The sequence below is a fragment of the Solea senegalensis genome, linkage group LG2, assembly GCF_019176455.1.
Source record: "Solea senegalensis isolate Sse05_10M linkage group LG2, IFAPA_SoseM_1, whole genome shotgun sequence".
NCBI lineage: Eukaryota > Metazoa > Chordata > Actinopteri > Pleuronectiformes > Soleidae > Solea > Solea senegalensis.
The window spans coordinates 28,947,874-28,962,521 of record NC_058022.1 but is presented as its reverse complement, the minus strand read 5'-3'; the positions used below and the strand labels follow the sequence as shown (position 1 = coordinate 28,962,521).

Below are 14,648 nucleotides of genomic sequence, written 5' to 3'. Positions count from 1 at the left end.
GATAAACATAATCAGTTACGTCACAAGGAACTGATGTAATTCAATAACCAGAGAAACATGTCAACAAGCTGAGTCGAGTAATGAACTTTCTAAAGGTCACCTGCACTTCTGTTTTCCCTTTGTACCGTCGTTTAGTTTGAATCAATTCCTGTTCCGTGAAAATGTACAGTTTGTCGAAATGTACCCGTTCATCACAATTTCCTCACCAAAGGTTGGGGTAAATGAGAACTATGCACGCGACCAGAAAACTCCTCTAACTCGTCAATTTCGAACAAATGCAAATGCAACCTAGTTTCTAGTTTGCTCCAATTTGTTACAAAAAACTGCACACAAAATCCAGAACACCTGGCTGTGCTCTAAATTTAACCAGTGCTCTGATGGGTGGAGGGTCATAACTTCCCCAGGTGGACCCAACAACATGCTGGCTCTGGTCACCTTTTTACCTTTATGAACACAAATTGGCGCAGCGCTTTGTTTTTATGATGTTCGAGCACAGAATGATACACGGCCTTGAAATGAAGCAGTGTGGCTAGTTAGGCCCAATGGGAAATGGAGGCTACATCTGGCCTTAACAAATACACCTGTGCTTTCACAGCCTAATGCATAATGCAAGGGAACATATTAGAAATAGATAGAGGGGGAAAATGGGACAGAGCTGGTAGTCAGCCTCTGGCTGCTCAAGGAAACACCTAAAACATTGACGCAGAAGCATGCAGGACAGGTAGTAAAAGCGGTTTTAGTCACAGTCCAAAAGTGTTTTTATATATATACACACACAACCATATACAGTGTGGCTACATGTAATTTTAGTTTTATATTTTGGTGAAATTAAACTGTCAACTTGTTTGATTCACTACAAGGACAAGGACATGTTTTCAATTCTGTAATAGTGATGGATAAATATTTCATTTGTGTTACTCCGTTTGCTAAAGCTATCAATTTAGTTCATTACTCACGATCTACTCACATAAATCTTTTGAGTCTTGTTTGTCTTTTATTCATGCAAAATGTTCATATAGTCTGACCAATTATTTTAGCGCGTCAATGTGTCTCAAATGACTAATTTACTAACAGAAACAAGGTCTTACATCCACGTCTGTGTGTTTTCAGATAGTCTTTTGATATTTACAAGTTAAAATCAGTATGATATTTAGTTTTTTGGGGTTCTCAAAATCAGAGTTTCATCATTGCGTGTATAAACAATAAACACAGGCACAATTAAAAAATCTTAATAAATTAATAATTAAAATAATCTCTTTATTTCCTCTACAGGAAGGTCAGATGTTTTAGAGTTTGAATATTTTAAATCTTGCCAACTTGGGTTCGGCTTTATGGAGGAAGAGATATTAACCTCTTGGTAGACGTTAGTATTCTCCTGTTCAATGAAATTAAACGTTAAGGAATGGGACCGTTGATCGACCCAGTTCAGATACTGTTTCAAGTTGAGTCTGACGTGCAGCAGCGATGAAACTGAATCATCACATCTGCTGTGCTGCTGAGGATTTAAAAAAGAAAAAGTTGCTTCATCCTCGCCATATTGATGTAACCTTACACTGGCATGCTAGAGGATCAATGTCTGTGTCAAACTGCTGCAGTGCACAAAACAGGAGGCCCGACATGGAGGCGGAGCACGAGACACCACTTATAATCTATCAGTGGCAACATGCGGGAAATAACCTTGCCATTATCATTTTCACCAAACCAGTGGCCAGATGTGACTTTTTCACCAAAGTGTGACCTGTAGAGCCAGTGACTAATCATGTATAGTCATCTATTCACATTTACATAGAAACAGGGCAGCAGGAAATGTGGTGGTCCCAAAGACAAATAGGAGTATGACCAGCAAATATTGCTTTAATATGAACATACTCCGCCCTGTCCAGGTGTGTACCCCGCCTATCGCCAAATGTCTGCTGAGATTGGCACAGCACCACCCGTGACCCTCCTGTGTAGGATAAAAGTGGTAGAAAATGGATGGATGGATGGATGGATGAACATACTCTTCATATTTCTCGCTGTTTCTATGCATAACTGACTATGTTAACACAGACAAGGCGGATTATTTGGGTTTCAACTTCTTCTAAAACTATGTTACAGCACAATGGTAATAGTATTGCAATAATTACTAGAAATAAAGAAGTAATGATATGGTAATACAAAAAGAGATTTTTCAGCTTGGTAATAACAAGGGTCATATTTTGGTAATAAGAGATAATATTACAATATAATACAATGTTATTTCCAAAGTAATGTTCAGGTAAATGCTACAATTGGCTAGCATCCATGTAATACCTTCACATGATTAATATTAATATAGAACCAAGATGGCATTAGCATAATATTACTTCTCTATTACAAAATGGTTACCATGTAATTATTATACTGTCATTGTACGGTAATTCAAGTGCTTCCAAAAACAAAAAGAAAGAAAGCGACTACCACACGGGTGATTTTTAATCACTGCTGTTTCTCTTAGGCCTCAGTTCAAACTCAGTAAATCTGACAGGAACTGAACGTGCCATAGGGCAGCACAGTAAATATTTACCATTTCGCAGTTTGAGTTCACATTGTATCTAAGGCAGAGGTTATCTTTTACACAGGTGACCGAGAGCCAGCATGAGGCTTGCTGCAGCTTCATGCTACAAGTTCCCTGAAGGTAAAACCTCTTTTTCCAGTTTGAGAATGAAAACTGAAAAGAAACTCATTTACTATCCTGTCACATTAACACCTCAGCAAACAAACCTCTGCACACCATGTGCTCGAGCTGCATTTAGACATGCAAGCAGGGATCTAAAGCACCGGGCAGCTGCTGAATGCAGCATTACACCAGGTCTAATTTCGCATTTATGCTGCTTTCAAAATAAAAGCATGTTATGGCTGGATTTCAGCTCTGAACATTTCTTATCAAAGAATCTTGTTACAAGAAGCTCATGAAGTACAAAATAATAATGCTAATGATTAAGGCCTCATTCAAACATTTGCTGTGCACAATTTATCAAAAAAAGTATCAATATTTAGGGATGCAACAAGCAAATATATTTCACCATCGATTAAGCTGCCAAATACTTATCTCTAAATTGACGGAAAATCAAGAAAAATTCAAATTACACGACTGCAGTGGCTCTTGTGTTATCTTGTAATTGTCTAACCAACAGTTCAAAACCCACAATTACATTTCATGTCCAAAAACTAAAGATTATATAAAAGATTCTGAAACAAATAATATTTTGGCATTTTGGTTTAAAAATGAAGAACAAATAAAATCCTCTACCTGTCACAATCTCTGTTAAGGTGTATTATTTTATCACTTTCTGTCTGGTGTCACTTAAATTGAACAAAATGCGATTTTAAATTTAATGTGCATTTTGATTTGTTAGAATGCAAATGTAAACATTAACTGAAATGTTCTGAGCGTGTTTCGGTACACCTCATCAAATGAAACTCTGGGCCAAATGCCCAGCCCTGATCAGAGGTTTCACGGTGCCATCTTGAGATGTGAAAATTCAACTTGGATTTCGTCTACGATTATGGAGACGAAAAAAACAAACCACTCATTTCCTTCTTCAGACAGTAATGAGCAAGTGGAATTATCATCCAATGCACTGTGCAATACAGTCAGCACCTGGGTTACACCCCAACTATTACTGTGCTCGAGAAGCCTTTTAATTTTTACTCAAATGCTAAAAGACTCCCTCATTGGCTCACTATTAAAAAAAACATATGCATTTGCTTAAAGCCGCACAGTTTGCTGCCATTTAATTCCAAAAACACCAAAAAAGTGCTTCTCTTAAGCTACATGAATCACTGTAAGTAACAGTTAATTTATAAAAATATTGAAATAATAAAAACAAAATTAATAAAATAAAAAAACAACACATATTCAAACACAGATAATACCTGTGGTTAAATTGAGCTTTGAGTCAACACACTGAATCTACCACTGCATGCAACATACTTTTTTGCTGTAGATGTTGGCATTTAAGGCATAAAGCAATCTCACCATTTTGTCACCTCTCTCTGCTATGTGATGGTGAAATACATCACAACAAATTAAAGTGTCAGACCTCCTCAGTTTTAAAACTTTGATGACCCACTTGACAAACTGCCCAGCTTTGAATGTGTAAACGTGGATATTATGTGATGCCACATTCTCTTAGGAGGTGGAGGAAGGTTAGTGGTGTTTAAAGGTCAGTGTTAAACACTCCGTTTTCTTTGGCTGCATCCTTTGGGTTTTGACTTAACATTAACTGGGGAAAATAAATCATACAATCTCTATGACAAAACCAAAAACAAACAGCACATGTTTTGCCTTCTATACAGACAGCGCTGCATGAAGACAGCAGATCTCAATCAAAGAGGATGATATTGAAATCCACCCACATCCATGTAACCAATCTACACCCTACTGGAAAAATAGCACTCCTGGGTTACCCTATTCTCCTCAGCATCACCTCTACAACCCCGCTGACATTCATAATGTATCTATCATTGGGAGAAAAGAACATGTAATGGACTCACACAACCCGAGCCTGCAAAACTGCTTTGCTGGGGGATATTCTGCCGTTGCACGTTACACTGTAATACCAACTACATGTTAAACACACACAGACTGAATCAAACCCCCTGACCCTTTCACCCAACACCCTGCACACCTCATTTTAAGTAGCTCCAACATGAGTGTAAATAAAAGCTTTTAAACACACAGTAAACTTTACATTGTAGTACAGTGACAATATGGTAATATGCTGCAATAGGGAAATCATATTATGGTAATAATAACATCTTATTTCTACAGTAATCAGCAGATAAAAGCTTAGTAATGACAATAGAATATGTGTGCAGAACATAAAAGAGAATAAAATAAAGCACAAAAAAAATCATCATATTGTACTGATTCATTTTGATTCGGAAACATGTTCATATGAAGGTGTTACAATGATGGCAGACTACAGACCTTATTTATGAATGCGGAAGTAACAAGGACTTCCTATTTATGTGTGGCACTTCCGGTATTCTTTTCCTCCACATATCTAGATATGTGTCATAGCTAAATGTGGGGACAATACAATCATCATCTCTCCTGTCTTTTCTGAATCCAGCTAAACAAAGGGGAAATACATATTTGGAGCTCACTAGGTGCTCCTCAAGGTACCATCTTAGGGCCCCTCATGATTGACATCTGCAAAATGCACATCTACATTGAGGGTGGAGGATGCAAAGAAAGGACACAAATAATGAAGCAAAACGGCAGAGTGGTGGGATCCCCCCTCCTTCTTCGTCCCTACTCAAGATTACATTACACTGCATTCTTAAAAAATATGCTATGCATTGCATTCTGCAGAGGTAACAACAAGCATTGCATTGCATTCTCTCTCTCTCTCAAAACACACACACACACACACACACACATACACAAACATACACACCCACCTGAGGAGCAGGAGATGAGGAAAACGGCGAAGGCCAGTTTGATGGCGTCTCCCATTTTCCATCCGAATCAGACCCAATGACTAGAAAGAGAATTTTAAAAACAACAAAAAAAGCCAACACAAAATTTTCAAAAAACACGAATGAGTCAAATTAAATGTCCTGCAGCTCCAATGACCACTGTCTTTGCAAAAAAGACATCTTCAAATGTTAAAATCCAGAACATCCCAGGTAATGCAAAACCTCACTAGTCCAAAAACAAGGAGGGGAGGAAGAGGATGAGGAGGATGAAGAGGAGATGACTGCTGGTATTTCCAGGTTTACAGGCGAGCAATGGAGGGCGGCTGGTTGACATTCAAGCCAGAGCTGTCATTTACATGCCAGGTCTGCAGCATTGTTGTGAACACAAGCGTTCACTTGCGCGTACTTTTGCTTTTCAACCTGTTTTTTTCTTTTTTACAGAGCAGCGGGCAGAGCCACAGCCGGGTAGAGCTAACATCCACGGGACTGGAAATCAAGCGCACTCCCCTCTTCAATTAAACTTCTCCTCGGTGAGCTCCGTCGCATAGCCATGAAAACGTCAAAACACCATTGGAATTTTGATGTATTACCACCTACAATTAAAGCAGCACGTTTGAGATCTTGATTTTTGTTGTTATATTCCGTATCGGTGTCTCAGTTTGGTCCGACAGTCCGGCGGCGCTGCCCGGCCACAACCAGAGCCCCGCTCGCTCCAGCAGGGAAACAACCGATTTACGAGGCTCCCTCCTCCGGTATGATAGCCCTCTACGGAGCGGGCCACGCAGTCTTTCCCCGTCGAAATTAATTAAATGAACAAGTGGAAACGCTATCAAATGATAACAATAACCACAAAAGTGCTGTTAATCCGTATAGCTAATGGCGCTACCGACTTTAGGACGAACTGAATTTTCTCAAGCCCGTCTCCTCCTCGCCTCCTCTGGTCGGGACGATTTCAAGATGGCGTCACTGGCCCACGTCAAGTGTACAAGTTTGTATCCAATTTCCGGTAAAGTTTTTCAAAATAAAATATTTTACAGGGACATGGTGTGTACTAAAAGGACATTTAACGTTTAATTGGGACATCCGTTTTTCAATGTATTAAGTTAAGATAGAACTAAGTTATGAAATTATAGGCAGCTAAATATTTTTGATTAACAACCAAAAAATAAGACAGTCTTTCTATCCCAAAAAAAAGAATTGAAAAGCCCACCATTTAGTTCACCATTTCTATTTAAAATGCCATTTTTAAAGATCTGTTGTTTGTCTCTGTGTGGCCCTGCGATGGACTGGCGACCTGTCCGGCGTGTAACCTCCCTTTCTCCCTGTGTCAGCTGGGATTGGCACCAGTGACCCTCATGTGGAGGATAAAGCGGTAGACATTGAATGAATGAGTGTGTTCATTTATTCAGCACAAATATATATACAGTAATGTGCATTCGTTAAATAATAATGTCCATAGTAGTTATAACTAGAAAATGTTCAAATGTCTTGTTTCGTATAATCATTTAAACTTCACAGATATTCAGTGAAGTAACGATTATCCCAGAGTAACTCAGTAAATCTTTATTCTGAGGCGCAAATGTTCATCATTACAGTTCACAAATGAACTTATCTGTTGATACATTAATCAATAGATCGTTGAAATTTCCTCTGCTATTTTTAGTTTTAGAATATTTGGTAAATAATAATAATTGCATGATAGCATGCAATTATAGTGCATGAGGAATAGTGTTTTGCATTAATTAAATAGTTTTTGTTCCCAGTTTATTGTGCTCAATGTTCACCACGGCACTTTAGTGCAAGCCATTCTCTGTTATTGCATTTATATGTTGTTCTTATTCATTTCCAGTTTTGTGTTTATAATTTTGAAGGCACAGTTGTATGACTTCCTTTACTAATCGGACTCGCTCTGGCGTACTTGACTATAATGCTTTACAAGATGGGGATTGTTTTTGTTGAGGACGGGTGCTCGTTTTGTATCCCAGGTCGTGCCGTTCCCGAGAGCAGGAGAGGGGCGGCTAATTTTGGTTCTTTTTCTTGATAATAAGAAATAACAATTTTGCTTGAAGAAATTTCCTCATGGATTTTTCTCATATGTATTTACATACAGACAGTCATTGAGTCATTGTAGATTACAATCTGTGAATTTAAGTATACTCTATATCTCACATTATATTATACATATGCATACTTTTATTTTTAAATAGAATATAAATATTTAAAGAGAAAAAAAATATTAAAGTCACATGTTATAGTACATTTTATATATCATTACTAATCGTGTCCTCAATCAATTACAATGATGTGTCAAGAAGTTTCAAACCTGAAATTTCCTCTTTTGAATTCATCGACAGTATGTTCATAACATGTAGCCCAACACTCCATGTAGGTCAACACATTGCAACTACATATAGCTGCTTCATGCAGTGGTATGTGCTACTATGTCACCTATCACATTTCAACATGGGGTTCAGTAATAAATGCTGAGAATACCACCAGGTACAGATATAGGCTTGGCCCATCCCCAGATCTGTGTGACACTAATCTCTCTAATAGCCTGGAGCAGATCTCCAACCATAAGCACTGCTAAACGATTAGGAGGTCAGAGGTCTCAGGAGATTTCTCTGCCAAGCTGGAAGCTGAGTCACCTGTTCTCTATTGGAGTGTTGACTTTCATGTGCAGTGGAACGCACACAGCCCTGTGCGTGGCAGCACACTAAGAGGTTGACACTGGCTTTTGAACTTACGTACTGGTTCATCAAGATACTGTAGTTGTGTTCGCCCACGACCAGTATAATTAGATCACTCTTCATTGTTATATTCCTTTGTCTTGAGTCACAAACATGAACAAATGCAATTAAAGTCACAGAGGGTGAACCCTACGTGAACTCTGCCTTTAAATATAGCCCTGCGTTCACTTTTTACTGCACTTGCAGGGTTTGCACTGTCAAAATGAACATCGTGCCTCATCATTTTAGGGGTCAGTGTGAGCAAATGATCCACGACAGTAACGACAAGTGGGTCGAAAAGTCACACAACAGCATTAGTGACTGACTTCCTCGTCAGATTGTGGGTTTTCTGAAGTTAACCAGTGTATTTCTCTGCTGTACTGTTAAAAAATAAGCAGAAAAAGTGGCATAATTAAAAAACTATAACCCTAAAATTAAGTTGAACAACAACCCCTTATGTAAGTTCTTGTGGTGGGAATCACCAGTAGCGTCTCAATACTCATGCCACAATAAAATATTGTGATATTTGCGGTATATTGATATACATGACCTTTTCTCAACTGCAATTAACTGTATATTTCCAAAGAAAATCAGTGATGGCTGAAGTTCAAACTTGAATAACCTGCCACTTAGATCTATTAATTTGTATGTCTCCTTCATGACGACCTGAAATTCATTTAATGGCTGTGTCTCAGAAAAGAAAAGTGCATATATTATAAGGCAAATACGCACAGTTAAGTGTCTGCAGCTGTTTGTCCTCTGTCTGACTTAATTCCAGGACTTTCTTATGGTAAAAGATAAATATGTTCATCTTGTAGCAAAGTGCACGCACTTCTCTTGTTCTCTTTGGTCTTCGGTGGTAATGCGGATGATGAATGATTCAACAGTGGCCTTGCTGAGACGCCATTAAGTGTTTTTATACTGTCAGTCAGTGCTGTTTTTAAGCTCTCGATGCTGCAGGTGAACACAGACATTAGAATATATAAATCGCTTTGACGGCCACATGTGCTACAGTCCAAAATCGAAGATCTAAATCAGTGTTTCCCCAACTTTTTTATATTGGGGAACCCACCCATTATTAAAGATGACAAACCAACGTAAATCAAGTGCCAAGAGCAAATATGTGCACAATATACAGTATATAACACCTCTGACTATTGTTGCACCTTTTTCTGTAACACCTAATATTACTTCAAATATGTGAACCACATATTTCCAAGAGATATGTTTGATAAATCCCAACTATCACAACTTTGTTATTTAAAAAATGCACACAAAAGAGGCCAAAATCAGTATTCAAACCCATCTGTGCGACCAGGCTCTGGAAAAGAAAGCTCTAAATCCTAAACATTCCACAACTAATAGTAATACTTGTATTATTTACTGTATATGGTTGATGATTAAAAATCCAGGTATGAAATAAGCTGGATGTATAAAATGGTCGTATACTGCGCGTACGGGCCGTAATTATGCAAATGACAATGACGCTTCGCATGCTGATTTACGCTCAATGGCCACTTTATTAGGTACAGATGTCATCTAATAAAGTCAGGCATCTGGCAGTGGTCTGCTGCTGCTGTAGCTCATCTGCCTTAAGGTCTCAGCGATGGTCTCCTGTACACCGGTGTCGTCATTGTCCTCTGTCCTCTGTCCTCAAGCCTCAACAAGACATTTTTGCCCAGGGAACTGCTGCGCACGGGATATTTTCTCTTTTCCAAATCATTCTCCGTAAACACTAGAGATGGTTGTGCAGATATTTCTAAACTGTTGACCACAGAAAGGCTTGATTCCGTAAGTCCATATAAAAGCACCTTATAATAAAAATCCCCAGGAATGACTTGCATTTTCCTCAGGTGGAAAAAGCAGGTTAGGTTGTGTTGCTTGTCTTCCTTTGAGTGGGGAAGACCTTTAGTTCTGGTCCTGGAGATTTACGACCCAGCTAATCCCATTACTCAACTATCAGATGCCAAATCTCCTCTAATGGCATTACACGTGCCAGAATTACGCATGATGCTTGCTAATGAGAGTTCAGCAGATATACCTTACTGGAACCAGTGGCACTCGTGCACAGAGTAGCCCCATGACTCTGCGGCTTAATGGACTCAGTATTGAGTGTCGAGGGAAGTCAAATTTATTGACAAAGTGCTTTTAACAAAAAGCAGGTTGCTCGCAAAGTGCACTGCGGAGCAGCAAAGGATGTAAATACATCAAAAAGAAAGAAAAAAAACTCTGCGGGCAAAATGTGTTGAAATATGTGTGTGTTTAATTGTGATATGTGTGCGTGTGTGTGTGTGTGTGTGTGACAGTGAGGGCAAGTGGACACTTTAAGATGCATGCATGAATGATGGATGGAAGGATGGAGTTTCGCGTTCAAAACCTCAAATCAGGCCGTAGCTGCCACATCCTTCTGCTACTGTAAGAAGAGGGACACTATTTTTTTATTTTACAAGAGGTATTTAGAAGAAGAAACATGCACATGTGTAGTTTGTGATGTTTTTGGAATGTGGAAAACATTCCACACATGCATGAATGAAGCACCGTAATCAAAATAGCACTTAATCAAAGTAAAATGTGCTAGAATAACTCAACAAATTTAGATATACCGCCTCTGTGAGAGTTGTGGTATTACATATTATATGACATCACGGATGTAGTAATGTGTAAAAAGCACTTCCATGTTGTTGCAGGTGGAGCTGAAGCTATAGTGTTAACTCCTTTCTATGCCACTGTGTTGTTTATTGTATTGCAGAGCATCATATTATCAAGACACAGATGAGCTCAAGTGTATTTATAGTATGGAATTCGGCCCTTTTCGTGAACCCCCCCCCCCAAAGAAAAAAACTGCCATTAAGTACATGGACATTGAGAAATGAAACCCATATGTTCTGCATCTGTGCATCTGCATCCTCCACTCTTCTGGTTTCAGGTCTTCCCAGCACACAGATGTTGAAAACTTGCCACAGGGATTTGCTTTCGCTCGGACACAAACACCGAAGCTGCAGTGTGTGTGTGTGTGTGTGTGTGGGGGGGGATAATTTACTGGCTCCCAGTTCCAAACGTCTTGGATTGAGGTCAAAGTCGGGATTCTTGGCAAGTCAAAATCTTCCCACACCAACTTTGTGCTGACCTGTTTCTGTGCATGTGGGTCACTGAGATGTTGAAACAGGAACACGGCCTTTTGGACTATTGCTAAAAGATTGTGCAACACGGTTGCATTAACATTTATCATCACTGACACAAACCGGGAGCTGGAACCAGCGAAAGCATGAAAGCGGACAGATGTTTGCACATTATGGCCTTGCAATGTTACCCTTCCTCACTTCCTACTATCTTGTGATGTAAGTGCTGCATCAGTTTAACCACAAACATTCGGGATGGAGAGATTATGGTGTGGAACGGTAAAACCTGATCTGGCTTGTTTTTCCACCATGAGGAGTAAATAGTGTGACATCACACCAGCATGACAGAAGTAGACGACAAAGACGAAAGAAGAAGAACGCTTGAATTTCTTTCTTGATGAATTTCCTCAATTGTGCATTTAGTCCATTTCTTATGGTGCTGGACCGCAATAGTATGGACCGACTATTTTGGCACCTTCTACAACTTTTGACGATCAGAAACGTAGCAAAGCTTAGAGTCACTGTAATAGCATAGTTATAGTCTGATATAAAAACAAGCTGTAACTTCCCCAGGCTCTTCAGCGCTCAGCGGGAGAACAATTCTGCATCATTTCTACATCATGCTCCGGTCGTAGGAGCCGCTCTTACACTTGTGATTAAAACAATGCTATCAGCAGGTAGTTGAGGTATCGCAGCCGTATCCACGCAGCAGCGCTCCTGCTAAAAGCAAAGCCACTTCTTCTGCTTTCTTTTTCTCTTGCTCTTAGAGAACCCAGGAAAATGATTAATACGCCTGCTTTCTGCTTGTTGCAATGGCACTCGGTGCGATTCATCTTGTCCTGGCTCTGGGTAAGAAGCAGAAGCTGGCCAATACCCACACCACCACCACCACCACCACCACCACCTCCCTCCTTTCTGTTGTTTCAGCATGAATGATCTTTTCCATTGACAGCTTTGTTCATCCCTGCAGGCAGATCTGCACCTGTAACCAAAGCCCGGTGGATACCGGCCTAATTACCGTTCTCATCTGGCACCCAGCTGCCTTCCATGTCCTTGCACGAACCCATGTAGCAAACCACAGAAGAAGAGGCATTATGCGAGTTAAAAAATGAGCCTCCATCGCGTTTGGCAGCTGCTGCTGCTGCTGGTTGAAAGTCACTCTTTTTCCAAAGCAGCACAGATAAGGCTGTGGAGGAAAAAGTGGCTTATTGGGGTCCCAAGGTCAGAAGGACACATGGAATGAACCGCAGAAGAAAATCTACAGTTACATCGTCCATCGTTTCACGCTTAGGTCATGGAGACAGGTATCACTGACTTCCTAATCCCCAGCATTTCTGCCATGATCTGTAACAGCTACTGGTTTCACACCAACACGTGAGGGGGCCGTCAGCTGAAGAGCCTGGAAACTGGAGAGGACGATACATATGCTGGTGCCCCCCAGAAATGGATGGGTTCGCACAGAAAAAACAAAAATGCAGCAGTGACACCGGTCTCATGGCGTTTTTTTTGAGGCCTCAAAGTGTCACTTGCAACCCCGCTCTGACTTGATGACACTTGACATCAATCACACAGTTGTCCTTGTCGTCTGTTTGACTCTAAATGGGAACATCATTGACGAAATGTGCATCATGTTCTATTGAAGAAGAGCTGAAACTTGTGTTCGAGACCGGTGACTCCCCAGGAAAATATTGGCTGATGTTCCAAATAAATAAATATGCTCATTTTCACATTTTGTGGCATTTTTGTCGGCCTCATTTTCATTTTGTGCATAAAAGCTTGAACGGAAAGACGGAAAAGTTGCATTGAAGTTGTTATGCTTAAAAGAAATAGCAGACACAGCTTTTTATTTAGGTCTTTACGTAACTTGCACCTTGTTATCTTTGGTGACACAGAATTTTTACACCACCTACTGCTAATTCTGGTAAATCCTCTCCCGATGGAAGCGCAGATAAATACACATCTTACCGAATATCAAACAGAGTTATTTTTGCAACCATTCTCTAAGCTGCTACTCCCTGTTTAGATTCACCTTGCAAACTGAAAGAGCACGTCCACTTTTTGTATTTTCCCTCTTGTGCCACCGAAAGGTGACGGGGTTCATGCAAACTGAGAGAGAAATAAAGCGGCGGTTCTGAGTGACATGAGTTTGGCATGTTGTGGAGCTATAAGAGGAGCAAGCAACCTTTCTCCTTGTGTGATCAAATTAAAAACCTTTCATCCATTGAAATACCGGCCATGGTTGCGATGAAGCCCGACCAGATGATGACGCATGCAGCAGAGACACACATAGAACGGTAGAAACTCACACAAAGCGCACACATACTGAACTGTGAGGCTTATGGCACTGGCACCAAGCGCTTTTCAATAATTATATTCACATTTCTGTGCAGTGAGTACGCTTGTTTCAAGGACTGCCGCTGCAGCGTTTATGCAAATGTTAACCTTTGCAAAGCTCTCAGATGAATGCTACATACATTTCTTTGTTTTTTTTACGGTCGTATACACTAATAAACACCAGCTGACGGACCCATCCGCTGGATTTCAGGCTGCAGAGGCAATGGAGTTCGACGTTTTGAGGCTGAGGGTGAAAATGTGTCAGCGGTGAGCCGAGCGAACTCAGATCTGACTCCTTCACTTCGCTTTCCTCTCTGAGAGGGGTTTTGGCGGGGCGACCCGGTGCTGACAGCTCTAAATTTAATACACAGTGTGCCCCAAAATACGCGTCGGCATGACCGGGCTAGTTGGAAAATAACACCGCCAGGCTCAAGCAGAGGTGGCCCATGCTCCGAGCATGACGCAACTCTTATGCAATCGCACAACGAGACCGCGATACTCAATACGGCGAAACCTTTATAGACAAATTGTCGCCGACGATTAACCCTTAGAACACAGAGCATTTTGGCTGCTTTTATATGTTTAAAGATACAGAAGTTATAAGAATATAGTGTCTTATATACTTTTTTTTTTCAGCAAAACCTATAGGCAAATTTAGGCAAAAAAAGTACTACAAAATGTTTATAATTGGACTGAAATTTGGAAATACAGTGACAGTTCAAAGTTCACTAAGAAAAACGCTGTAATTTTGCGATTTCTGCACAATTATTGCTACTTTACATCACTACCTAAAATGCACCATAACTTTGTCTCAACAACACAAAAGAAGACAAAAAAAAGCCTGAATACGTGACCTATAAACAACACAGGATGTCCATATAAGGATTATTCCCATGGCAAATTAACATGGGTGCACATGCGGCACATATCCAAGCCTTTTTAACTAAGGGTTAAGATGGCACCATGGAAACATAAACAAATTAGGTTTCCGAATGTTTTGATATAATATTTCAAATAA

The 14,648-nt window shown here is 40.1% G+C and overlaps 1 protein-coding gene across 1 annotated transcript in view; it reads right to left on the bottom strand.

Annotated features, from left to right (window-relative positions):
- Positions 1-6,407, bottom strand: part of LOC122784346 (activin receptor type-2A-like) — a 40,098-nt gene extending 33,691 nt beyond the window's left edge. The window contains exon 1 of the mRNA XM_044049588.1: positions 5,431-6,407. Coding sequence (XP_043905523.1) covers positions 5,431-5,485 — 55 coding nt within the window. The 5' untranslated portion in view covers positions 5,486-6,407. The remainder of the gene's footprint in view (positions 1-5,430) is intronic.
- Between the last annotated feature and the right edge of the window lie 8,241 nt (positions 6,408-14,648).